Source organism: Aquila chrysaetos, chromosome 2 (genome assembly GCF_900496995.4).
Source record: "Aquila chrysaetos chrysaetos chromosome 2, bAquChr1.4, whole genome shotgun sequence".
Taxonomy (NCBI): Eukaryota; Metazoa; Chordata; class Aves; order Accipitriformes; family Accipitridae; genus Aquila; species Aquila chrysaetos.
In genome coordinates, this window is record NC_044005.1 from 13,441,109 (window position 1) to 13,468,084 (window position 26,976).

Below are 26,976 nucleotides of genomic sequence, written 5' to 3' on the forward strand. Positions count from 1 at the left end.
CACTTACTTTCAGAATTTTATTTAAAAAGAAACACTGCAGCTGTACCTCCTCTCCTTCACGTGAGGATATCCCAAGAACCACAGAATTATCTTCACTGAGAATAATGCTAGAAACGCCAGCAAACATCTTCTTGAAGTGTTTCTGCAGCTTAGCAACATTTTTGCTGTTTCCAATGATTTCAAGCAAGTCTTCATCACCAACAAAATAAAACCTAGTAATTACATAAAATTAGATCTATATCAGAACTTCTACTATCACTTTTAATTTATTTATGCTTCATAGATGGCCACTATATGGGAGTAATCGACACTCATTTCCCCAACATCGCCGCACAAACCATAAATTTGCTAGAAGTTATACTTCAGTTTTAAGATTAAGTCTCAGTTCATGTGGTCTGTACCATACAGAAGTGTATACATGCTCCATACTGTGGATAGTTTACCTACTCATCCCTGAAATATCCACAGTAGAGGTTGGGACTGAATTAAGTCTCTTAGGCAGGGAGAAGTCCCACTCAGTACCTGCCTCACCCTTACTCTCTCATGCTAAGTGACAAACTAGTTGAGGACCACAGGTAAGTCAGAACCAATGACTTAAATACTGGTTTCTGACAATTTAGAAACCTTCCTTCAATCAAATGCCAGAATTAAGCAGTTCCAAATAGAACCTGTAGGTTTACAGAAACCAGCTGCAATGGTTCCTTAAGCAATATGTGAATCCTACAACCAGCCACAGATGAGCAAGTAAGGGAAGTTTTAGTCCCACTTCCTGAGAAGCAGCTATAACTGCATTCTGTATTTAGACAACAAATATTTATAACATCTTATATATATGCAATACATGAAAATTGGCAGAGACTTTACAGAACAGTGCATCAATTCTTGCACAGAAACATCAAATTACTTACTTCAAGAGTCAACTAAAATCAACTTCTTACCGAGGGAAAGAGGACCTCTCCCTTTCCAAGTATTCTCCCAGTGCCTTCTGTATCTTCCCAAGCAAGTCTGCCAGTCTCTCTAACGACCTCTGCACACCTTGAATGTTGAGAACGTCCATCACAAGTGGAGATTTGGACACCTTTTTCATAAGTGCCAAAAATTCAGTACTGATGCTGCAAGTAAAATAACACAGTACATTAGTGCAAATTCAGTAAGCACAGGCCTGCAGAACACGAAAGTTATTTGTCTCTAAATGACCACTGCCTCTCCATTTGTTGCAGCTGCCCTGGGAACACAAGGCTAAATTCCCAAAATAGCTCTTCATCTACCTCAAGTCCACAACAACAAAATCTAACTTCTTTGCAATGTTCAATCATTAATTCCACTGCTGAAGGTCTACTTTTCTTCATTTCCTGAAGAGATACATAAATCTGATTCTTCGATCTGACTGGAAGCATGTGGAATGAATAAGGATGACCAGAGCAACTTAAAGCAGAGGAAGAAAATGACATTTGAAGGATGAGACTAAAGGCTGCAGCAACTGAAATCAGCCTGCTTATTGCAGTCACAACAATGCCAGAAAAATGCCAGAAAAATCCTTGAGGTAGCTGACTGGAACTAGCAAGAAAAACCACCCAGACCCCAATCACCTTCTAAAAATTGTACATCAGCCTGTTTATTATAAACCTTTTCCTGTCATAGTTGTCTGCATGCATCTCGTGCCGTATTTGTTTGCTTGATGAACTTACGTCTACAGCAGGGCTGTAATCCAGCTGGACCAGGTAAGAATACAGTTAGTATTTCAACTTGGAGAGTGCTAAACTGAAGTCATGGAGTTGCAGGCCTGTCCACATGGTGCCCCAAGGGAGGCAAGAAAAGAACAAAGCAATTAAAAAGTTACCTCTGGAACCGCTGGGTCTCCACAGGCAGCAAGTGCTTGATGTCTGCACTACCAGTAAAGATACCCTCTAGGTAGACCCATCGCCTTTGGACATCTATCCAGACATCAAAGAGTGCCATGATACGGTTCAGCTTATCTTCCCAGCTAAGGGCATCTTCCTCAAACACCTGAAGTTTAAACACTGCATTAATATTCATTTTAATAGTATCAGGAGTTTGACTGCTAATATTTACTAGTGGAAACAGTTGTTTGAGAGTTACAAAACATGCATATGCAATTAACTGTCTGTCAACTTAAATAGTGACTATAGTCCCCGCTGACAAATATATAAACTAAAGAGCAGCGGAAGGCAGAATTAAATGAAGATTCTTTAGCTTTGTTCTCCATTTTACCTTGTAGTACGGCGATAGCTTCATAGCAGATACACTGTTGATGTGCTCTTTTACTTTGTTGAAAAGGTCATCCCATCCACGAATCAAACGACATTTATTCTGGTAATTGACCAAGTCCAGTTCATAAGTGTTCCACACTTCTCTTATCTGAAGAAAAGAATGTTTAAGATGATCAATCATTTCTGCTCCAACATAGTTACAAAGTAGAAATGTATTACAGTACTCAGATTTTACTTTTTTTACCCAAGGATTCTGGGTTTACGCTCAAGCTTTTGTTAAAAATATTGAGAATATGATGCAGTTAGGTAAAACTTAAAGATGGGGTCTTTGCAGTCATTACAAAGGACCGCTTTTCCCAAATAATGCAAGTTTCATCAGAGGAAGCTTACATAGCTTTAAGCTGTTCCCCAAAACAGAGTGCTCCATGAGTCTCAGCGCTTGCATCACCAGCTTAGACTGACAAGTTTACTACACAAGTGTCAGCCACCCAACAGCAAGCCTTTGATTTGCTATTAAGTGAATACATACAAGAGCTGATACTAGCCTGTTTCAAGAACTCTTCCAAAGCCATCTCTCCCTGAGCCACGAGCAGTACATCTTTGACAATTGCTTCATTCCTCTGTAAATCGACATCCCAGATCTGACCCAGGGTCAATTCTGAGACAACCCAGTTAACGTGAAGCCTTTTCATCAGCTGTTTCCAGTGACGATCTTTAAGCGCCTCAGATTTCAGTTCAATAACTAACATGTTTATCTACAGAAGACAAGAAAGCAAGTTACATCCTTGAACTCAAACTACAAAATACATGCATTTTAGAAATGAGTATAACTTACCTTCATGTAGCCCTTCAGAAGTCTCTGAACATACTCATAGGAGGCGTACTGTCGCAAGCGGGCAGGGAAGTTTTTCAGTTGGTTCAGCAGACCATCTAAGTTTTGTCGAAGCTGTCAGTAACATAAAAGCAATGAAATCTTTCTCTGCAAATGTTATGCATATAGTTGTAAAGGTTTAAAGTTGTCTGTGTATTTTTCAAAAACCTGTCGCTAATGAGGTATTATTGACAGTACCGCTCTTTTAGTGTTACACGTATTTGCAAAAGATGTGGTTACTCTATAGCTGGGAATGTAATTTTATTGGTCTGAGTAAGATTTATGACATAGTATTGTCACAGGCAGTTTATGGCTTAGTGTTCCTACCATGCTCTACCTCCTGAGCATTGAACTAAAACTGATGCTGTTCATCCAACCATGTAATGAAGTCTCCCTAATGATGCCCAACAGCCTATTTAAAAACAGCACAGTTTCTTCTCTGTAGATTCAGTCCAATCTCAACTTCAAAACTACTGGAATTGCATAAATCCAGTGCAAAATTCCTTAAATTGTGACAAAACCCTGTGAATTTTTTTTAGCTTAGCATAAGAAGAAACACAATCGCAAGATAATGAAAAAGGTACCTGAACACCGAAAACGATCTGGAATGTGACAATTGAGCATGTCTATCTCAAGAGGTCTAATTCCTAATTTGCATATACTTGCAGTAGTTACATTGTTTATGTATACAGAAGTGAAGTACCTTGCGAGGCTGTACTGAAACCCAAGGTTGTTCTTTCATTTGATCAATCTGTTCCCAGACCTTAGAGAGTTCAGACCAGACGCCTTTGAGATCCTGCAACTCTTCAAGGGCTACCTGTAGTAAAGAATGTATCAAACATCAGCAGTTATTCCCAATTTCTTCAAAGTCATTAGCATGGGGGAGTTAAGCAGAATACTTTTAACATGTCAAAAACCTTCAGATAGCTTGCCAATTCAACAGAACTGCAATAGCAAGTGACCCAGATGAGATTTTTGCATCTCAAGTCACATAATGCCTTCACAAGACTAAGACAGTCAAGGAAGAGATCACAGACAATCTCTTAAGGCTAGAACTGAATGAGTGTGGAGGTTGTGTCTTGACACTAGTACAACGCAGGCTCCAAGTCACTCTCTTAAGGGGGAGAGAGATGGATCTGAAACATTTTCATGTGAAACTGACAAGAAGTTGTGTGAGCAGGTTGTACCTGGACACGCTCTTCACTGCCACTGAGTAGTCCTGTATCTGTTAGTTCCAGAGCTTCTTTGGCCTTCGCACACTTCTCACGATCATCCTTCAGCCTACCGAATTTTCCTTCGTAAATGGTAAGAGCTTGAAGAGCCTCTTCTGGACGCAGGTTTCCCTAAAGTTTGCATGGGATACATTAATCGAAAAACGCTATCACCAAGTTGAAGCCAAGTTAAAAGTAAGGACTAAATACTAAATGGTGGTTTGTCTCATTTTTCCATTTCCAGTTTGCTGACAATAAGGGTACACACTAATCCAGAATAAGTCTCATCCCACTTTTACATCCAGTTTTTTTGCTTTAGTAAATATCAATTCAGGGAGAAAAAAAAAAAAGGCAAAAAAGCAGCTCAGTTCTGAATCCTCCTCCATGCATGCCTCTGACATATCCCTTGTTTCAGCCAAAGCTTTGTTAGTAACTGAAGTCATCTTGCTTTTTGCACCTAACAAAGGCCTACGTTTTAAGGGTACATCTCCCTCTGTGGCACCGCCCCCCCCCAAATCATCACATTGGCAAGTTATTATAGCACCCTCAAAAATGCAAAAAAGCATAAAAATAAACTGCCTACTTCTTATTGAATGCAGAGAATCTACCTCATTTACTGGAAGAGTATTAATCATCACTACTTACTGTTACGGGCTTTGTTTTCTCCCAGTCTGTTAGCAAGTCAATTGTTCGGCTCTCCACTGCACGATCCTCTTGAACTATCTTCATCTGCAAATTTGCTACTTGTTGCTGAATGGCAGAATCCTTTCTACGCATGATGTCATTAAAGGCACCCCATTCTCCTTCAATGTTGTCAATGTACAGCCAAGAGGATGGAAACTGGAACCTTTGTTTCTCAAGCAAGCGCTGACCATTGCGATAAAGCTACAAGAGACAGCGGTTGTAAGCTATAAAGACAGAACTAAGCTTAAGTCACAAGGCTAAATACTCAACGTATTTTAACAAGCGCTCACTATAGAGTTCACAGGATTCCTCAGGATATGAAGTTCACGTCTGTTCTCAAGAGAACTTGAATATTGTGAAGCTGCATCCTAAGAGCTAAGCCTGACATTTCCAGAACTGAGAATCATTAGCAAGACAACGTACCTCAACTTGCTTTTCAAACTGCTTGATTTTACGTTTTAAGGACTGCACGTATGTGATGAATGTCACTGCATCTGATGTGCTGGCAGTGTCCACTGAATGCTGCTCCAGTTCTTGACGGGACTGTTTGGGGCACAAATCAGTGTTTTAGAAGTCTAGAACAGTTGATCTGAAAGTGAAAAACTGGAATTTGGGCTTGTCTTACCTTAGAAATTTGTGAATGAAACTCTGTCATATTCTGACCAAGCATTTGGCCAAATTTGCTGAGCACTTCCTTGTGCCAGGAGTCATACTTCAAGTTCACCTTTGATTGTACCTACAATTGAATAAAGTTACATAATAGTAATTTGTTGGCCTTGCTGTTTTCTGTAATACACCCATTCTGGAATTTAATGCATTTATCACAAACAATAATTATAATTTCTTACCTTTCCATAGTCTATTACAACAGGTCCAAATTCTTTTCTGGTTTCTGCATTGTCAAATGTTCCTCTTGCCTTTCTTATCTGAACCAAAAGGGCTTGCCACTTATTCAGGTCTTCTCCAAGACGGTTGTATATGTTTTCAGCCTGCATATCCCACAGACACTGGTACTGCAGCCAAACCTAATTGAGGCATTTCACAAACAACGTTCAGAACTTCTCCAGTATATTCCGAGAGTTATGTGTCCCCAGCCCCCAGGAAAACCGAGAGAAAAGTCCATGTTCATTTTAGTTGTAGCACTATGCGGTGTCAGTCTCCTACCTTGACATACTGCTCCACTTCAGTCACAATTCCCATGACAGCAGAGTACGACTCCTCCAGAGCTGCAGGGCCATCAGGCATCCTTGTCAATGCATTACGATAGAATTTTTCTTCCTCAGACAGCTCATAGTGCACTCCAACCTAAGAACCACAATTACACATATGATATACATGAATTTCTAGGGCACTCAGATTCAGTCCTAGAGCAACACACTAAGATGCTGAGCACAATTAATCGCGAAGTGAAAATAATTGCTCAGACTTAGATACAACTTCATCACACTTACCTGATATCTCTGACTTTGAATTCTTGGTAGAGACAGGATTACCATCTTCCAAGAAAACATTTCTTGATAAAGTTTGTATCTACACTCTTCAATTGGTGGATTCAAGTATATCACCTGGTTGGTAATTCTTAGTTCATGTACAATGTTCTGCAGAAACAGTAAACACACTCAGTTTTACTGGCAGATACTACTACTACTACATGTAGGCAAGAACTTTGGACTTCAAGAAGTAGCACACACTTTTGAAAAATCAACTTGCACTTAAATGGGAGGAGGCAAGTACTCCTCCAAAACGAGATGCAGAAGAAACATTTATCTCCCATATAAGCCTCAGATAGAATTCTTGCATTACGTAATTGACAATAAGGAAAGACACAACAAAAAAACCCACACCAAAACCTACTTTGATCTTGGGTTCGCCACCAGGCTTATGGCTCACTTGAGGAGCATCTGTATCCATGTCAACTTCTGCTTTGTCATCTGCTTGTCCAAGAAGAACTTGGGTCCAGGCCCTCAGTCCAGCTTGCAAACGAACACCCAGGATTCTTTCAATCTAAAGAAAATAAGCCACATTGAAGGAAAAAGCTGCATATTTGCTGCATAAAGATCCCCACTGTTGATATATTCTGACACCAGGCACACTAAGGTGCCTCAAAGAACCAAGTGCTCCTTTACTAAGTCATTAAAGAGGTCTAAGAGTTTTGGCAAATTTTCACTGAATATCAATTCAAAGCTTCTCCTGTCTTCATGGACTTTAATGGAATTAAACAATTTTAACTGCTTTGAAGTTGGCTTACTTTCCAATAACCTGAAACTTAACAGGCAGAACCAAACAATATGAAGGCAATGAGTCTTTGTTACCTGCATAGCAAGTTTTCACCATCCTTTATCTACCTTGCTCCCCAGCACCTTCTAGGCAGCCAAGCTGTATCAAACTTTTTTCTTCAAAGGACAAAACTCCCCTTGAATTAATTGATCCCCAAAGTCAACAGCTAAAAACAAGCAAGTCTTGCATCTTCTGTATACTGAAAACACACTGAAATTTTCAAAGAATGGCAAGACAGAATCTTCCCTGGGTGACTATGAAGAGTATAATCAAAAAACATTTCGCACCTGCTTAAAATGTTTCCTCTAAATATATACTACTCTTTGATCTCAAACCTACCTCCATATCCAACTTATTGACCCAGATCGGCAAATTGGAATATGAATGAAGATTTAAGTCATCCACAGCTTTCTGAACCCTGTTCAAGATTTCCGAGAAAGTCTTGTGATCATACATGCATGTTTCCAATGATCTCACTTCCAGGTCTATTTTCTCTTCAATAATGAGCAGATCATCAACCTAAAATGGTTTAGGAAAAATGGGATGTTTAGTTTGACACGTTAGAGGCAACAATAATTATGCAGTAATGGTTAGTCACTTCTCTCTATTCGGATGCAGCCAGTCCATCAATTTTAGTAGTACTAAAAGATCCATTCAGCTGGCCAATTTGTGCCAACTTGATCAGCTACTTAACCAAACAGCTACAGAACAGGTCATCAGCTATCCAATTCCACTTTTGGTTAACCACACGTTACTGAAGTATAAATGTAAAAATTTTGGAGAATTTGAAAGATAAAACAAACCTTTTCCTGGAAACTGAAGACGGTCTCAGCTAAGCGCTGTACATATGGATCAAGTTTGTATGATTCCCACACGAGTGCAATTCCTTCTGCAATCAAAGCCTGCACCTCTTTCTTCAAGCCAGCAACCAAAAGTGAGATAGTATTACGCTCTTCTACTTTCTCACATGTTCGTTCATATGTACGGACACTTTCAATGAGAGAAATAGCAAATGGGTAGAGCTGGTTTGCTTGGTGAGCTTTGTTGACAATTGCTAGTGGAACACGGAAACCAAGCCACTTCAGGTTTCGGACTTCTTTTGAAAGTGTAATTATTTCTGGGAGGAAGTTGACTTTCAGTTTCAGGACGTTTCCAGTTCGACCTCTAACACGAGTGCTTTCAATAGTGAAAATACGACCAGACACACCAAGATTGCGTTGCTGAACTTTTCTTGCCCAGTCATCAAAGATCTCCTGAGTGTTGAGTTTCATGCGAAAGCTATCTCCATCCTGCTTTAGCTTCTGACCTTCTACATGGTTCTCCCAACCTTTGCCAAGGACATCCTCAACACGCTTCATGTAAGCCGTGAGCTGTCTGTCAATCTGTTTTGCCCAAATTATAGACCCAGACACAGGAGGCAAGTCACGAACATGACTCATTTTACAAGCCTGACTCTGTGGGTATTGTACTTTAAATTTGTCATGAAGAGACTCGATATCATCTTTTACACGCTGGATCAATTGTGTTTGATATTCTCGAATGGCACCACGAATGTGAGGTCTGACAAACAAAGCATTAAACCGAGAGAAGATTCTGAACATTTCATTAGCATTCTTTGCTGTACCAAGCTGGTCTCTCAAACGGGCAGTTATTCTTGTTTCAACTCTATCAATTCTTTCATCATATCGTTTCATTGCTGCCTCCCAGGCTTCTGTACCTTCTTTGGAAACGTCTAACCCATCTACTTCCTTAACATTCTCATAAGCAAGATTGACTTCTTCAATCGCATTAGCATCTGCAGCATCAAAAAGGACTTCTGCTACTTTCATATCCTGTGGTTCAGGTACCTCTCCTTGATTTTGCTGGGCAACAGCAGTTACCTGCATTAGAATCACAGTTTAGTGAGTTGGATGCTTCAAAATTTACCTACAAATAACTAAACACAGACTGTTTTAATAAGAACTGCAAAATCCCTACAAATTAGTACCAAATCCTTAACAAACCTGCAGTCATGTTTCAGATTTAAGTTCCACAAGGAATGGGGCAACGCAGTTACTTCACGAACTTCCACTACTGTGCAGCATAATCTCATTTTCCACTGTGGTTTAGCTAAGCTAAGTATTTACACACACACAAGTATTTACACTTATTTACACTCTTCTATGTTATGTGTGGACTTGCTGTGTCTATTAACATGAGCATGGTCATGTAGTATGTGATGTAGGTCAGAATTAAAGCTAAGCCTATTAGCAAGGGTTCAAAACTATATTTTTGGAAGCAGACAGTGAAACTGAACGTTACATTAGTTCTGTGTTGGTAACTTTTTAAAGCAACAGTGAACACTCTTGAAGAAGCCACACAGATTTTCTGTCTGATAATGACCAAGAATATTACCTGAGGTCGCAAGACTCTCACAATAACTGCCCTCAGCTGCTCATGCTGACGCCTGAATTTCCTCATTTGATCAAGACGACCCTGGAGTTTCCTATGAGCAGGATTGATACGCCACACCATCTTCAGGTTCTCTTCCCTTTTTCTTTTCACAATATCTCTGAGCAGAACTTGTAGCTTCTCATATTCATCATCCCAGGTTTGGAACACTTCAAAGCAGGCAACCATTACCTGAAGAGAGTTTCAGAATAGGAACTTTAGCTCTGAGATGAAATGCTTCCTGAAAATCACTATTCAACGTAAAAACACAGCCACCAGTATCACAAAACCATGAACATACCTTTTCAAATTCTTCATAGGCAACATGCATCAATTTTCTGGTTCCCAACACTTTAAGTAGCTGAGAGCTCAGATCTCTTGAAATAGCCTCCACTAAACGCAGTGCCCTTTGGATTGGGTATTTTGTGTTTCTGATTTTTCTCAAATGGGTAAATATTGCAACAAGGGCCTGCCTTATTTTGTCCAGCTCAGTAGCAGATAGCAAGTCATTCAGCGGAAAATCTTTCATCAGTGGATTATAGTCATTCACAGTTTCCAGAGCCTGTTTTAGACCTAAATGTAATAGAAAAGACTGTGAATATAATTTTTCATTTCATTAATCAAATACGTAGCTTTAACTAGACCAAGGTTACTCTAAACAGCATTGTTTGTTGTACCACAATGTTCACGTTTCCTAACAGCTTAAGTTCTGTGGGACATTTGTGAAAAATTTAATTGAACAGACGTTTTACCTGTGTCTGTATCAAAGCTCACGGTTGCATGAAAACGTTTGCCATGTTTTAGAATATCCAGAGTCAGAAGAACTTCCGGACTTTCACGTTTTTCCTGAATGCGATACAGAGCCCGTTCCAAATTTAACCAGAAGCTTATCTCCTGTAATGCAGTGCCTGATGCAGGGTCCCGATCTAATTTGGTCACCTTAAAAGTAATAGAGACAAAGAGAAGGGAGGGAGAAGAGCATTTAATTTATATGCTTCAGCTGTAAAAACTTGCTCTGTTACTAAATATAATTGAAACACATAACATCTACTAGGTTTTAATAACCAAACCTCAGACAGTTTTGGCACTCATTCTGTGAGAAGCGTAGGAACTGCAGCGCAACAAGAGTCAAAATTTAATTCCAGTGGTCCTAAAGGTCGGTTTTAAGACCTTCGTGTAGTATCTTCAGCACAGCCTAAAAAGGTCACCTGTCCACTTCCCTGATCAGTGTCTGTATTCTGGTTAATGGCAGATAAGCCAGACAAGAAAACAAACGTTTTATGCTCTGGAGTAGGAAAAGGCACCACTGTTCCATGACCAGTAGGTGTTTACTGTGCCCATGGAGGAAAAAAGCCAAAGTAGTATCTGAGATGCTATTTTTGAGTGACAGCAGAGTTCTTTTCAAAAGTAACAGGCAGGAGTACAAGAGATTACAAGATAGGACTGCAGCAACTGTTCTGAAGTGCTTGTGGATGCACCTGGGAAAATAAAACAAACCAACAAGACCTGTTTCTCTCAATCTGCTGTAAAGATTTGAAGAATACTTACAAAATTCACAAGGTTACTGCCAGTTACTTGAGTCTATTAGAATAGAGATAAAATAGTCATGCTCTCAGCTACTTGCAGAACAATTTAGACTAGACTCTAAATTTAGAACAGGCTTAGTCTAGTCTAGTATTAGACTTAATCTAATTTAGACTAGCATCTCTGATGACTCAGAAAACTGGTCTCAGATCTTCAGAGTATCCTCCATGGAGCCGTATTTTACGAGTTAAAACTGTGAAGACAATAAAAAGTACTATGTGGAAGTTCTTATCACATAGTCTAGTACTTTTTTTTTTTTTTTTTTTTTTTTTTTTTTTTTTTACCTTTTGTATCTCTCTAATCCAGCGGTTGACTCCAGATTGTAGCTGATTGAGGAATAACGGATCCTCAGCCTTCTCACCAAAATCTGTAACCTTCGGTTTTTCTCCACGTTCATAACACTGCTTGGCAACATTAGTAATGGTTGCATGAATTGGCAGACTAATCTCTGGAATTTCAATATTCTGCTGCAGATGCAAGAGGCCCATTTCAAGTTCTGCAATCTTTTTCTCAACTGAAGGAGCCATCTTATCTCCATCCCTGAAAAAGCACAGATGTTTCCATGTAAGAAGCCAAAACAAAAACCATACACAACACATTTAAGCCATCTGAACTACTTCCCCAGTCAGCAACAGCATCATATGCAACCGTGTGCTTAAACAATTTCACATGACTTGCCTTGAAGAGTCACTGTTACTTTTTTCATTGAACACCTACTTTAATTCACTAGCAGAGAAATGCAGTGTTTATACTGAATTACCTGTCTGCTTTGCCAGATTCTCTGATATAGGACTTGAAAAAGGGAGCAACAGCATTGCTAATGAAAGAGTGTAATGTTTCATATGGAGAATCTTCACTGAGAGTGAGCACTCTCAGTTGGGAAGACACTGGTTTGTCGGCATCAATCACTGGTGTACGCTTAATGAATGCCAGGCTGCAGAACAGAGGAGAGAGTTACCAACTAAACATTTGAAACTTAAGTGACAGTTACAATAGCTTTAACCTGACTGCAAGTTTAGGTTGCAGGAGTCAAATGCTAACCTGCATCATCATACTTTAAAATCTTGCTTCTAAGAGACTTGAACACAAGTCTTCCAACAAATACACCTTTCTACTTCAGTAATGAGCCAAACATAGCTATCAATAAAGACCGTGCTGTATGGGCACACTAAAGAGGCATACATGAAGCTTCAGAGTTAAATATGCATTAAGGTTAAGTGACAAATATGTAAGAGTCAGACGTAACCGAAGATTATTGAACCCAAGTTGCGTATGTTACATTTGCAAGTATGCCAAATTAATAAGACCTTGTTTCCTTAACCTCAGAGCTAGAAGTCCTAAATCCATTCCTTTCAGCCTCATGACACACCCTTTTTTTATCAGAGCTTCCACCCTGAAAAGCTACTGCCCCACCTGAATAAAGACACTGCATGAAGCACTAGGTAAACTGGAGGTAAATTTGTAGGTAAAGTTGGTAAATCTGCTTGTGTAGGTTTTGCATTCATAGGGTAGAAATGCCAAGATCTAGTTTACTAACTCACCTGTTTGATTTTATTCCATAATGAATGTCAGTGCTGATACTGTAGGAAATGAACTCTTTTTCCTCTTCTCCTTCATCTCCCACATCCTCTGCAAAAAATATGCTATGTAAGAAATACTCTATTTCTAATGCATCTGCCACTCTCAACAATCTTCTGCTATTACCAGACTATTTTCTAACCTTCAATTTCTACACCAACGTAATTAACTAAATTAAGTTAAATTTAGCTTTGCAATATCCCTCAGATTTGGAGTGGGTTCATTAACAAAACTCCATTAACTTTTTTAGGTTGCTATAAAAAATGATAAAACATTACAAGCAGAAAATTATAACTCACATTTTGAGAGAGAAATCTTCTGCAATAGAGAATGTCCATTTATTTGTAGACATATGCTGCCAGGATAACTACACTTCAGTGAGAACATTAAACAGCTGCTTTTTTCTTTTAAAGGTTGCTTTGTATTTTCAGACTTTTTCTTTGAAAATTATTTGGAAATTAAGTCTCTGAACAAAAAAACCTCCTGACAAAACGAAAACCCAAGTCATGGAAGTACTCAGGCACTACCACAGCCAATGTATCACAGATGATGTAATTGCTGGGGATGCAGGCAGTTGTGCTGCAATGCAGTGATTTCGGTGCAGAAGGTTACTCCCTGTTGGGGGACACGCTCTGACTGGACACATTACAGTGGACTCTTGTCCTGCTCTGATTTCATTTGGCCCTTCATAGGAGATACAGTCTTTGGGTGTCACATTTGTGATCCCAAGCACCAGAAGGCTGCTCACAGAACAACACTGCAGTAGATGCCGCAGGAACCCGTATGAAAGCTGTTGGCAGGCTGTGTAGCTACTGATACCTGTGGTGGGCTGACCCTGGCTGGACCCCAGGTGCCCACCAAAGCCACTCTATCACTCCCCCTCCTCAACTAGACAGGGGAGAGAAAATAAAACAAAAGGCTCATGGGTCAAGATAAGGTCAGGGAGAGATCACTCAATCAATCACCGTCACGAGCAAAACAGACTCAACTTGGGGAAAATTAGTTTAATTTATTGCCAATCAAACCAGAGTAGGGTAATGAGAAACAACACCAAATCTTAAAATACCTTCCCCCCACCCCTCCCTTCTTCCTGGGCACAGCTTCACTCCTGAATTCTCTACCTAACCGCCCCTCCCAGCAGTGCAGGGGGACAGGGAATGGGGGTTGGGGTCAGTTCATCACATGTTATCTCTGCCGCTCCTTCCTCCTCAGGGGGAGGACTCCTCACATTCTTCCCCTGTTCCAGTGTGGGGTTCCTCCCACAGGAGACAGTTCTCCACGAAATTCTCCAATGTGGGACCTTCCCACAGGCTGCAGTTCTGCATGAACTGCTCTAGCGTGGGTCCCTTCCATGGGGTGCAGTCCTTCAGGAACACACTGCTCCAGCGTGGGTCCCCCATGGGGTCACAAGTCCTGCCAGAAAACCTGCTCCAGTGTGGGCTCCTCTCTCCATGGGGTCACAGCCTCTTTCAAGCATCCACCTGCTCTGGCATGGGGTCCTCCAGGGGCTGCAGGTGGATATCTGCTCCACCGTGGACCTCCCTGGGCTGCAGGGGGACAGCCTGCCTCACCATGGTCTTCCCCACGGGCTGCAGGGGAATCTCTGCTCTGGCGCCTGGAGCATCTCCTCCCCCTCCTTCTTCACTGACCTGGGGGTCTGCAGGGTTGTTTCTCTCACATGTTCTCACTCCTCTCTCCAGCTGCTGTTTCTATGCCTGCCGCAACTTTTTTTTCCCCTTCTTAAATGTGTTATCACAAAGGTGCTACCACTATTGCTGATTAGCTTGGCCTTGGCCACCAGCGGGTCCATCTCAGAGCCAGCTGGCATTGGCTCTGTCAGACACAGGGGAAGCTTCTAGCAGCTTCTCACAGAGGCCACCCCTGTAGCCCCCCTGCTACCAAAACCTTGCCACACAAACCCAATACATACCACATAGCATTTTTCATTACTCAGAAATATGGCTTCTGTTTTATTGTATTTGTAATCAGCAGTTTACTTCATACTATCTAATCCATGCACAATTTTCAATAATTTGCTTTTAATAGTATCAGAGAAAACAAGATCTCCATATGCTCCTGGAGGTTCCGAATCTGTTAAGTTTGAAGACTGGCTGTCAATCAGAGAATCCACTTTCCCCAAATAACTGCTATTAAACCAGAAGACATCGATGGAAATGCCTTCTGCTCATAATAAATTATTATTTAGCTTCTAAAACACCTATTAAGCGTCTCAATTTGTTTTTAACCATACATATATAACAATACCTATGCGACAAGCCTGGAGCTAACTGATCACCGATATATTCATTACTTCCAAGCCGAACTAAGATTAACGAACCTCCTGAGCCAGACATAAGAGAAATTTAGAAATCATCTGCATAGCCTATTAACATCCAATAGATTTTCTTTAAAACTTGTTAAACACTGTATTGTGAATTCAAAAAGACTGTTGTTCTCCCCCCCCCCTCTAGAAAATTCTAGTGTTATCCCTGCTGAAAAAGAAGTCTTGAACTTTGGAATGGGAAGGAGGAGGATAATCAGCGGAAATAGGCATAAGATAAACAAAGACAGGATATTTTGGGCAACATCTTAAGTTCACAGTGAATAGACAGCGAGTGGAAGAACCTTCTTCATGTTTCCCTCAGTGTGCAGCAACCGCAGGTCATATATCCAGTATCTTACACTGCAGCTGTTGACATGTTAAATAATGCAATATGAAATACGACTATTAAGATTTGACATACATCTACAGGGACTGAACCAACGGCACACTAGGTGCAGAGATCCAGAAGTTTAAAATTAAAATTTTGCAAGCTCAGACTGGCAGGCACGTAGCCATAGATGGACTGTAGGTCTTGTTTAATAGTAAAGGTCTGTGTTATTAAGGAAGCCTAGTTATATTTTATTATTGTTTATTAGGCTGGATTCTGTGACAAGCACCTATTTAGCAACAGATTTGTTGGCAATAAGAAGTCATTTTCGAAATAAACAGTCAGCAACCACAGTGTGTCAATAACAAAGATGTTTCTGAAGTCTGAGTGTCAACTTAGCTGTAGTATTTAACGCAGCATTTGATGAGATTTCTGAGAACCGTTTACAAGCAGCATGGCCACCAGGCTCTGCTAACTAAACAAAGACACTGCAAGGTCTACATCTTGATTTATGAATTTCGGAGTCTCGCTAATTAACCACGGAATAATGCTTTTTACAGGCTGATTAAGGTTTGGGTTTGTGGGTTTTTTTTTGGGTTTTTTTTTTTTCTTTTCGCCAAGGTTTTGGGGTTGGTGTTTTTTTTTCGTTCTGTTTCAGAGCGGTTATCTGCCTTGCCAAGAAGGAGGTCATTTCTCCGGCAGAAAGGAGGCCGCGGTAGGAAGTGCCTACAGCCTACTGACGAAGCACTTTCGCCGCCTTTCCAAGCCGGACAGGCTACAGCCGCGGCAACACGCAGCACCCGCGCCCACACCCAGCCCACAGCCCCGCCGAGCATCTGCCCCGAGACCGCCGAGCAGCGTCAGCTCAGGCCCCAGAGGCGCAGAACAAAGAATAACGGGGGAGGCCGGGCCAGGCGGAAGCAGCCGCCGCCGGACCCGCCCGCCCGTGCGGGCCCTTGCGGCCGCCGCCCTCGCGTAACACCGAGCCCCGCGGAGGGCGAGGGCGAGGCCGCGCCGGCAGCGCGGCAGGCCGGCGTGTCCCCGACCGGGGCCCTCCGTGAGGCGGAGAGCCCGCGCGGCGGCGGCGGCGCGCCCCTCCCACCCCTCGGCAAGGCGGCGGCTCGAGGCAGGCGGCGGCGGGCGCCGCCGCCATTTTGAGAGCGCGGCGGCCGCCCGGCTCTCGCCTCACCTTTGAGGGTGGAGCGCTCCACCAGGACCGTGTGGACCTGCGGGTCGGAGAGGAACTTGCGCATATGCTCCACGGCGCCCTTCTCCTCCAGCGCCGCCTCCAGCACCGCCGGCGCCTCGCCGCCGTCCTCCAGCAGCAGCGGCACCAGCTTGCGCAGGTGCTTCTGCAGCACCGACACGTCGGCCACGTTCTGCACCGCCGAGCCCGACACCTCCATGCCGCCCTCCTCGCCGCCGGGGCCGCCGCCCCCGCCGCCGCCGGAGTCGGACATGCCGAGGCAGGGACACCGGCAGCAGCGCCGCGCTCAGCCGCCGCCGCCCCGGCACTAGCCCGCCCCGCCGCGCTGCGCTGCAAGCGACGCCTGGCCGTCGCGGGGGAGCCTGGGAAAGGCAGTCCGCCCCGCCTCCCGCCGCCGCCGCCGGGGCGGCTCCCGGTCCCGGCAGCCCCCAGGGGGAGCGGGCGGTGCCTCCCCGCCCCCGCATTTAACAAAGGTTTTGGGCGAGCGGTTTCTTCTGGAAGGAGGGAGCGGTAGCTGAGCGGCGGGGGAAAGGGATGGGCCGCCGCCCCCTGCCGCCGGGCAGCGCAGCCCGGCTGAGGTGGGTTCTGCTGCTGCCGCCGCCCCGCTGCCTGGAGGATAAGGCAGCCCCGGGGCTCAAGTGGCCGAAGAAAAGTGTTTATTTCACGTGAAAAGTAAACCCAGAAGCCAGGAGAAGAGGTGGTACACGTGACGTTTTCCCATGAAGAAAGCAGCAGGCCAGCCTGTCACCATCCGGGGCAGACCAGACACGGCTTCTCTTCAGTGCAGGGCAACCCCCGGCCCTTTTACCTCGGGTGCTTTACACACCCGGCTAGCCCTGCTATTTACAGTTTAATGAATCCAGCACCAGAACAATTAATCCCGGTCTTCTGCGAGACTGGTTCCCAAAAGCACAGGGCATAAAGAACACAGGAGGGACCGAAAGCACAGCAGCAAGAAGGCTTTTCCTTCAGAATCTCATTTTGTTTTAAAAAGTCCTTAAGGCTCTTTTACAGCCACTGCATACGTGCCTGCCCTATCCCAGTTATATGTTTCACTGATCTAAGGTATTAGATGAGTTTCGCTCACTGCCACTGAGGTGGACAAGCCTGTTCCTCCTTACCCAAACCAGTCTCCCCCCACCCCTGGTCCTGGCTGGGAGAGGGGAGGTGGCAGTGCAGTTCCGGAGCAACTCCACCGAGTCCCAAAAAGTACTCCAAGGCCATTGGGTGACCTACAGACTGAAAACTCCAGTTTTGGTTCATATGGAAGTGGAGAAGGGGATGTTGCCCCCAAAAGAAAAACAGGCAAACGAACCATACAAAACTGCCTCTGAACCCCACATGTGTTTCCTCAGGTGGATACACAGGCAAGTGCACAGAGACCCTCACGCCCAGGATCTGTTCAGATGTACTGCACAAGAAACAAGGAAGATGGGGTAGGATATCCTGCCTGACAAAGGAAGTCCTGACCTGTAAGCCACTACACAAGTGTAACTCAGCACTAAGTGTGGATGTCCAGCTAGGATACTGGGAGTCCAGAAAGCCCAGCTACATACCCCAGCTCCTCCATGTCTGCCAGCAAAAAAGCGTGCCTCTGCTCAAGCAGGCTCCTAAGGGGTTTAGGAGTCCAATTTAACTTTGAAAAAACACTGATTTCTTAAGTAATAGAAACCTCAAACCTTCTTGTCTGGAAGCAAAATGATCTGTTCAGCAACCAAGTTTCAACCACAAGCACCAGAACTGATAGAGGGGATTTACTGAAAATCTATCAAACCCATTTAGTCCCCACCCCAACCTTCTTACTAGAAAGGTAAAATTTATTTCTGACAAAGAAAAATAGTGGTACTCATCTGAATATTCTATTTACAGAATATAGTTACTGAAATCATGTTTAATACAACCTATTTCCATTTTCTGAAGTCTGGTTTGCTCACACCCTATCATTCTTCTACATGCAGGTTGTTTTAGGATTACATTTCATATGAAAACAAAGAGCTATCTTTGCTAGGCTGTCTGAATTCCACCAAGGCTACCCCATATCTGGTCCTGCTTCACTGCCTTCCAAAGGGTGGAGAATTATCTACTAATTCCATCCATGTATTAAGTGTCAGTACAGGCCAAGCATCCCCAAAACACAGGTTAAATTAACATCCTGGCTTTCAGGATGTTCATTAAAAGGGTGTTGATAATACTCTTAAGCAGCCTAGATCCATCTCAAGTGTAACTTGGCATCTCTTAGGTTAGCTCAAGCTATGGTTCCAAGTGCTAGCATCCTCATTCTTCTAAAACAGCCATCTTCTGCTGCACCAAAATGTCACAAAACTTTTGTGGCTTACAGAGCAAGATACAGTATTTCATTGCTGCAAAATTGCTGCCAGGAAAAAATATGAATAAGTAAGGAAGTAAGAAGAAGAAAGCATAACAGAGATAGGAAATAAGAATTCAAGTAATTATTTATATACATTGCTGCTGAATTGCAGAGAAAGTAGGGTCAAAAAATGTCAGCAAGTCTCATCTTACTGTAGGTTTTAAAAACCAAAATACTCCATGTGTGACAAGACTTTATGGTATAAAGAACAAGTCTAGGATCCTGGTATTTAGATGCTAGGTTACTTGCAACTAAAAGCCAGTGTAGGTAAGACACTTTGTATTCCTTTAATCGCTTCAGCCTTACCTCCTGCGCCAAAGGGAGCGAGAGGAACATGTTATAAATTAAATCAAAGCAAAGATAAGGTAAACTAACTTTTTGCACAAGTTCTTATGTTCCGTTAAAGCCTATGGAGAAAAAAGGCTTTAGCTTGCTCAATCAGGGTGAAAAATAGTTTGTCTTGATCCATCTCTAGTTAATTATGAATGTCGTTTTCTTGGATACACAAAGGACCTGGCCCTTCTCACAGGTATGCGAGAAGCCATTGAAATCAGCCATCCAAATGGCAAGATTGCCAGTATGACACATTTCCCCTATAATTCAAGTAAAAATAAGTATTTCAGAGAATGAGAACTAGGACTTGTCAAGACAGACAAGATCTGCTCCTGGCAAATGCCTTACAATGTAAGTAGAAAGAAAAGCTTTTGCATAAGTTACAAAAGAAACAGCTTCAGCAAAAAAAACACCTAAATGACTTTTTTCTTTTTTTTCTGTATTTAATAGTAATTTGGTAGTATTTGAGACCAAACCCAAAGCAAAAACCCCAAACAACTAACAATCAGAGCAAATCACTTGCTGTCCCATCTCTAAGCCTCTTGCACCTCTAATTCTACAGACAGACTACTAGAAAAATTACTAGCCTTCACGCTAGCACAAACCCTCTTAGTGTGGTCTTCTGGATCACAAAACCACCTAAATAGCTTAAGGCAATTATGCGAATAAGCTTCTCCCCATTGTAGCAAAACAGTGGAAGCCCTCTCCCCTCAACACCATAGGGTTGATGCTTATGAAACTTCATGCTTTGTGCGTACAAGTCATCCGCTTGTGCGGGAGTGAATGCAGTCCCAATATGAGCCGGTTCAGAGAAAGCCACCCGCGGTCACGCTGCTCTTCAATTATGTGAGGAAGGAATAATGTATTATATTCTTTAGCTCCACAGTAAATTCTCCCTTGGGAAATTTTTCATACAAAATTTTTAACTACATCGAGGTTTTACTTCATAAGGTAAAGACAGCTCAAGCCAAGCCTCATCATATAAAAGAAACTATAATCCAGGGAGACAGTGATATGGTAATTAGAATGGCATTTCTTAATTAGCTATATGCAGTGAAAGTCTCCACAACCATTATGCACAGTAAGGATTCAAGGAGCAGAAATGCTCCACTTTTAGGTGGGTGGTCCATAATGGGATCCAGAACAATACTTGGGATAACCTGCAATCATAGCTACCTCCTCTAAGTACACTGTAAGGTACTAAAATAGTTTCCATAAAACAAACCGACAAAACTCCAAACACAAGCATACTTGTGCTACACTAGCACCTTCCTTTCCACTTCTAAAAAGCCAAACCAAGCAAGTAATGCCAAAAAAAGTTGTTGGTCAAAGCCCCTGAGCTCAATTCCCTTAGAAATGATTAAAGCTCACTTGCTAACTCAATAAGGTATTTATACAGAAAAAACATCACTACTGTCAGTATTTTAAAACATTACATTTTGAGAGGTATTTGACCCTAATTTTGTAAACTGAATGACTGAATCCACAGTTGTTTCAGTATCTAGTTTTTGATTCATGATTAAGCTTGGGAGTGCATGTGATGAGTTAACTTCTGAGCTTGCGCAAAAAACTGTTTCTTTCAGTATGCAAATGCTTCATTTATAACTCAAGTCAGTAGTTAGATATTGATCCCAGGCTTTCAACTACCCCGCCCCCCACCCCCCAACCCCACTACTTACTGAAAGTCAGCTTTATACAAGTAATTTCCTTGGTTCTTTTGAAGACTTTTATGGATTCCAGACAGAAGACAATTCCTACTGCAGATTTTTTTTCCTATGTCCTTGCTGCCTAACCATGTATCACCTACCACACTATAATCCCTGATTTTATGGCTACTTTGCTTGAAGCCTGTCAATACAGGAAGCGTTACAGGGTGTCCTGGTTTCAGCTGGGGTAGAGTTAATTTTCTTTCTAGTAGCTGGTATAGTGTTACATCTTGGATTCAGTATGAGAATAAGGTTGGTAACACACTGATGTTTTCAGCTGTTGCTAGGTAGTGTTTATACCAAGTCAAGGATTTTTTCAGCTTCTCATGCCCAGCCAGCAGGAAGGCTGGAGGGGGACAAGAAGTTGGGAGGGGACACAGCCAGGACAGCTGACCCAAACTGGCCAAAGGGGTATTCCATACCATGTGATATCATGCCCAGTATATAAACTGGGGGGAGCTGGCCAGGAGGGGCAGATAGCTGCTTGGGGACTGGCTGAGCATCAGTCAGTGGGTGGTGAGCAATTGCATTGTGCATCACTTGTCTGGTATTTCTCTCCTTTTATCTTCCTTTTAATTACAATTATTATTTTATTTCTTATTTCAATTATTAAGTTTTACTTGTTTTCAATTCTCCTCCCCCTCCCACAGGGGCAGAGGGGAGGAGTGAGTGAGTGGCTGTGTGGTGCTTAGTTGCTGGCTGGGGTTAAACCACGGCAGAGGGGAAAACACGATGATATGAAAGGTGCATCTTTCATAGTTGTAGATTGGACATTTATGAAATTCCTTTCAGTACTGATAGTTGTTCTAAAAGTTAAGTCTTTTTCTGCTAAACATCCATCCATTACTCCAGTTTTTCCACTAATGGCCTTTCCATAAATTTTTTTTTGCTTTTGTAAACTTCTGTAAAAGTTATAAAATTATTCTAATTTGTACAGTCAATTCTGCTAACAATGATAATCTGAACACACTCCCAAACACCCTGTGCTACATTTAGTTTCATGATGAGCAAGTAAAATTCACATGTTCTTTATTTGTCCATATAATACACCATTTTTTTTTTTTTTAAGTTTTAAAATTAGATAAAAGCATATTAAATGGCAGGTGTATGAAGTTCTTCAGAAACAATGCCAGAACAAAAAATTGAATTACAAAATGTTAAAAAATATGTAGGTACATTTGAACTTAACATTCCACTAACGCATAATGTTACAGATATTGTCTAATGAAAAATAATTGTGCCACTTACCTATTTTTGCTGTTTCTAGGAACTTTTTATTCTGTACATAGGACAATTCTGTACAAAATATGAAGTCTACCTTTTTATTACTTATTACCATAAAACAAGGTACAATGTATGTACAATATTAAAATGAAGCCATACTAAAGCCACACTAAAAAGACACTTGTAATATTACTTTTGACATTCCTGATGTACAGGTGTTAATTTTGGAAAACGGGGGAAGGCGTCAGACACAGAACTTTACGAAGAACAACAGTCACCAAAACTCTACTTTAATTTTTCTTTTTACTTTGGATGTATTAGTTTTTGAATGGTTTAGTACAGGATAAGAAGTATATCAATATTGATATAATAAACATGCTAAACCATTACTGGTGACAGATTTTGGAATATTGCCTAAGCAAATGTTCAGTGGCCCAAAACTGCTAATAGGAATTTATGGTGAACTTTAAACCTTTGAAAATACCATAGTATTTCCCTTTTTTGGTGAGTGTTTATCTTCAGTAAAGAACAGAAATAAAATCTAGACAGTGAAAGATGTTCTTATACGTTGAGCATCACACAATCAATCAAACATTGATATACAGTTTTTTTTCCTTGGGTAACATAACTCCTTTCAGCAACCTCTTGCACAAACATACTGAACACCCAAAATCAAAGGTAACTGATAATCTGATAATCTACCAGCTAAAGATGGAAGTTCAAACAATGGTATATCAAAATACATAGACATTGCTTTACACAATTAAAAAAGCACCCTTTTTCCCTCAAAAGGAGAAGGCATCTTTAAACTGTTTTAATATAGTTTATCCTAATGGTAAAGCATATTCTTTTTCAAGTTTTACAGGAAATGTTTTCAGACACGGTGGACATTCCACTTAAAAGGTTGGGTTGGTCTTTAAATTTAGTTGTTGTCAGCCAATATTTACCACCCACAATTTTCTTCCAATAGACAACGTAACAAATACTGGAAATTGAATGTTAAATGCAACCAACAAACAGCAGGCACTACATCTGCACGAGGTTACTATGAATGTCTGCTTTGCGCAATTTTTTTTTTTAATGGATGCAGGAGACATTATACTTCCTTAAAAAGTAAAACAAAACTATTTTTAAAGAAGCCACGTTTTTATCTCTTTATGCATCAAGACATTAAACATTAAGTTATATCATGTTACTGCCAGAGACAAAAGAAACTAATCACCCATTTAGAATAGCAGAACACATTTCAAACAGCTTGTAAGCAGGATAAGTAAGTCAAAATACTGGCCACCCTGAGAGAAATCAAATATTGAAGACAAAGCACTATATTTTTAAAGAGGTTTTCCTCCCGTGCTTTTCCATCTACAACAAAAAGCTCAATACATGCAAGTAATCTTGTGGAATATATAGCAGCATTTGAAGATCATCAGCAACTCAGATGCATTTTCAGTTCACTTGTGAGGTGTATTTGCAGCACATGTGCTCTTTACAACAACAACAAAAAATATCTTCACGGTAAAATTATGGTCACTATCTCCTCAGCTCTTACTCATTTAAAAAGAAGCAGAATGGAATTCAAGGGTCTGTTCTTTTTCTTATTTTAATAAGCTTGTGATGTTGTGTTTCCTGAAAGATTATGTTCATCTTTCAGGTAAAAACTGATGCAACTAAAATCACGCATAGTATCTGCCACAGAATATTGAACTCCTAGAGCCCAAGAAAAATGCTGAGTATTAAGAGCTCAGATAAGGGAGAAAACAGTGGAGGAGTATTTTATTGACTTGAAAAAACTTAAAATGGAATTTTATATTCAGTCTATTCCCAGTTATAGTAAACAAATTTTCATTTTCGGAAAAATTCTTCTACCAGTTAGTATCTGGAATACTGGTGCTGTATTATACACTAAAGACCGGAAAATATGGCTTTAAATATACATAAAGTATTTGGACATGGTATATATAGATATCTTTATCCTAAGCAAAGGAGAAATAAATTTACAGAATTCTTAGAAAGGAATGATGATTGAGGATTGTCATGAAAGTTACCAGTTTGTAAGCCAAGTTCTGTAATATGAAAGAATAACTGTGTATTTTCAAAACTGCTGGTATATTACAAGACAGCAATAATGTGGAAAAAACTGTAAAATTGAGAAATCCTAGAAAAAGTTTAATACTTAAATTTGAAATAATTCTAATTTTGAAAACACTCATTTATCATTAGTACCAACTATTGGTCATTCACTTATTTAGACAGAAAAGAGTTTATAGAATGCTTTTCTCAAATATGACTATAAAAAGTGCATGTTATCAGCTAGCTGGTACTATGATAAACACCTCCAGGAAACTGTGTCCACTTCATTACAGTCAACCCAATATTCTGCATATGTAATTGGGTAATTTACCATTGTTTGAACTACTAATCTTGAGCTGCATACTCTATTAAGTTATTGCCTACAGAACTGGGTTGAAGAAAGCTTTGACTTTGTGTGTAACTGATTGGTATGGCACAAAAAAGTAAGTTCTACAGTAGAACTGAGTCCAGAAAAAAAAACTTTTCCTCCAAAATAATATTTCACTGTAATAGTTTAATGCCCATCATGTGATATTAATTCATCAGCTCTGCAATGTGATTCCAAGGCTTTCATGGTATAGATATCCTGAGGCAGTTCTGACTTGCGTCGCACAAGAGGACGATCTTTCTTCTGATCTTTCTGTGCCTGAAATAAAAATAGAACAAAGTCGGCCAAAACCATTAATTACCAAGCAATTACTTAAAAATATTTCTTGCACATCAGCACATTCATTTATCGGAAAAGAAATAAAAAAAACATGGGAAAAAGTTTATACTTTCTCCTCTTTACCCCACCAGCTACCCAGTTTCAAGTCTTGACTTAATTTTCTAAGAAAAAAGAGAAACAACTAACAAATTCTAAGCTATTAGCAATCATGACATTACTATGATTATCACTTGATAACTTTAAAAAATAATCTATCCACTCACTTATTTTTCATTTTGTATGTCTCTACATGTGAGAAAAATGATTTTAAGTTTTTTCCATGCTTCCAATTACTCGCACTATTCATGCATCTGAAAATTTAAGGTTCTGCTGTACTATTTTACCGATGTTCTCTCAAAACCAGACAGTATTCCTATCAAAGTATCTTTAAACTATGTAATAGTGTCCTCATATAGTTCCTATGTCTCTCACCTACCCCAATTTGCCTGTTAATGTTGTTTATTCATGTTCTTCTATAAAAAAGTCCTTAAAAAAACTGACTGGCTTTTACGTAGCCATTGATTTACTAGCATGTTCAAACAGTCAGTCAGTCAGTCATGGTGGTCAAATTTTACTGTAGCAAAGAGTATTCACTAAAAACACTCACAGTCTGGCACAGAAAAAAACTCCTGGTCTGCTTTCCTCAGTCATTCCATCACCTCTTCAGTATGGACATTCTGCTACATGGCTAACCTCTGGCATAAACCTTACTTTCCATGAAACCATACAGATCTTTACATAGTTCCTCACTTCGGAAGTTTTCTGAAGTTTTATTTTAAAAAAAATAAACTAAGCTGTCCTTTTGACTTGCCTTTTTTTTTTTTTTTAACTGATAATGGTAATACCTCTTGTTTTAGCATCAATTTCTGATGGTACTTAGCAAGGGATATGTAACTGTCTTTCCAGTGTCCTCTCAGACTCATCCAAAAACGCTGCCTAGCTTGCTTTCTGCAATACCCTAATCCTTAATCAATCCTTTTCCTGCCTAGTGACCCAGACTTATCAATCCTCTTGCAAGCTTTATACTTCTCACAGATTTCTCTAAGTTTTTCTAATAACAAGAATTTCTGTTTCAAACCATTCTATTAGCTCTGCTAGAACAGAATCTTTGCCCTTGAAAACCAAGCTTATAACCTTAGTTTGGGCTGCCATTACTGTTTGCACATTTTATATTGTGGAATACTGGCCCAAATCCCCAAACAATTCCAGCAGCTGGGACTGGGAATTTTGTTCTTAACTGCTTGTCCCAACTACCAGTATATAGTCATACTTTGGCTCCTCTTATAGAACTAATGTTAGAACACTCAGAGTGAGGAGGTACGGGTTTTAATTCCCTTTGGCCAGGATGGAAAGTGAACCAAGGTCTCATCAATCTTGATAAAATGGTTATGTGCTAGGAAATAGCATAGTAAAAGATGGACACTACTGTCAATACAACTCTAAGATTATTGAAAAAAACGAGTACTGCTTAACCTTGTATGCGTCTTTCTCCACTAGAACTGGTTCTAGGCTCTGGAGCTAGTGAAAGGAGGCCCCTCTTCCCATCATGTGGGCCTGGCTAAGCTATCCAAGGCCTAAAGAAAAGCACAAGTTTAGAAACTTTAATAAGCCTAGTGCTCCTCACTGACAAGCTCTGACCAGCATTCCCATTCAGGGAATGCTACTCCCATTCATTGCCCTGGAGAGGCATGTAATTCAGCCACCGAGATTTACGTGTAATGCATAGGGTTCCACTCCAGAGAAGTGCTTAAAAAACAGCCATCACTGAGCATGTCTTGGAGGCATTCCAGCATTTCTTTTGATTTTGACCTTAATCCAAAATGCCAGAGTACAAATAATAAATAA

At 40.9% G+C, this 26,976-nt stretch overlaps 2 protein-coding genes across 7 annotated transcripts in view; both read right to left on the reverse strand.

Annotated features, from left to right (window-relative positions):
* Nucleotides 1-17,063, reverse strand: part of DYNC1H1 (dynein cytoplasmic 1 heavy chain 1) — a 46,884-nt gene extending 29,821 nt beyond the window's left edge. Inside the window, exons 1-24 of one of the 2 annotated variants that reach the window (XR_005931297.1) lie at nucleotides 16,707-17,063; nucleotides 12,830-12,917; nucleotides 12,049-12,222; nucleotides 11,573-11,828; nucleotides 10,457-10,643; nucleotides 10,006-10,277; nucleotides 9,669-9,896; nucleotides 8,078-9,154; nucleotides 7,614-7,793; nucleotides 6,852-7,001; nucleotides 6,449-6,595; nucleotides 6,162-6,302; nucleotides 5,846-6,022; nucleotides 5,623-5,733; nucleotides 5,421-5,540; nucleotides 4,959-5,198; nucleotides 4,290-4,445; nucleotides 3,806-3,919; nucleotides 3,067-3,177; nucleotides 2,777-2,986; nucleotides 2,233-2,379; nucleotides 1,841-2,007; nucleotides 939-1,112; nucleotides 47-212 (exon numbers count right to left, since the gene is read on the reverse strand). Coding sequence is in view for 1 of the 2 variants with exons in the window: in XM_030040280.2 (XP_029896140.1) it covers nucleotides 47-212; nucleotides 939-1,112; nucleotides 1,841-2,007; nucleotides 2,233-2,379; nucleotides 2,777-2,986; nucleotides 3,067-3,177; nucleotides 3,806-3,919; nucleotides 4,290-4,445; nucleotides 4,959-5,198; nucleotides 5,421-5,540; nucleotides 5,623-5,733; nucleotides 5,846-6,022; nucleotides 6,162-6,302; nucleotides 6,449-6,595; nucleotides 6,852-7,001; nucleotides 7,614-7,793; nucleotides 8,078-9,154; nucleotides 9,669-9,896; nucleotides 10,006-10,277; nucleotides 10,457-10,643; nucleotides 11,573-11,828; nucleotides 12,049-12,222; nucleotides 12,830-12,917; nucleotides 16,707-16,977 (5,064 nt within the window). In the remaining variant the exon portion in view is untranslated. The remainder of the gene's footprint in view (nucleotides 1-46; nucleotides 213-938; nucleotides 1,113-1,840; nucleotides 2,008-2,232; nucleotides 2,380-2,776; nucleotides 2,987-3,066; nucleotides 3,178-3,805; nucleotides 3,920-4,289; nucleotides 4,446-4,958; nucleotides 5,199-5,420; nucleotides 5,541-5,622; nucleotides 5,734-5,845; nucleotides 6,023-6,161; nucleotides 6,303-6,448; nucleotides 6,596-6,851; nucleotides 7,002-7,613; nucleotides 7,794-8,077; nucleotides 9,155-9,668; nucleotides 9,897-10,005; nucleotides 10,278-10,456; nucleotides 10,644-11,572; nucleotides 11,829-12,048; nucleotides 12,223-12,829; nucleotides 12,918-16,706) is intronic. The other variant, XM_030040280.2, reaches the window with a different exon arrangement.
* A 5,080-nt stretch (nucleotides 17,064-22,143) lies between these two features.
* Nucleotides 22,144-26,976, reverse strand: part of PPP2R5C (protein phosphatase 2 regulatory subunit B'gamma) — an 86,490-nt gene continuing 81,657 nt past the window's right edge. For all 5 annotated transcript variants that reach the window (XM_041128867.1, XM_030041540.2, XM_030041534.2 and 2 more), the window contains one exon: nucleotides 22,144-25,071. In XM_041128867.1, coding sequence (XP_040984801.1) covers nucleotides 24,940-25,071 — 132 coding nt within the window. In that variant the 3' untranslated portion in view covers nucleotides 22,144-24,939. The remainder of the gene's footprint in view (nucleotides 25,072-26,976) is intronic.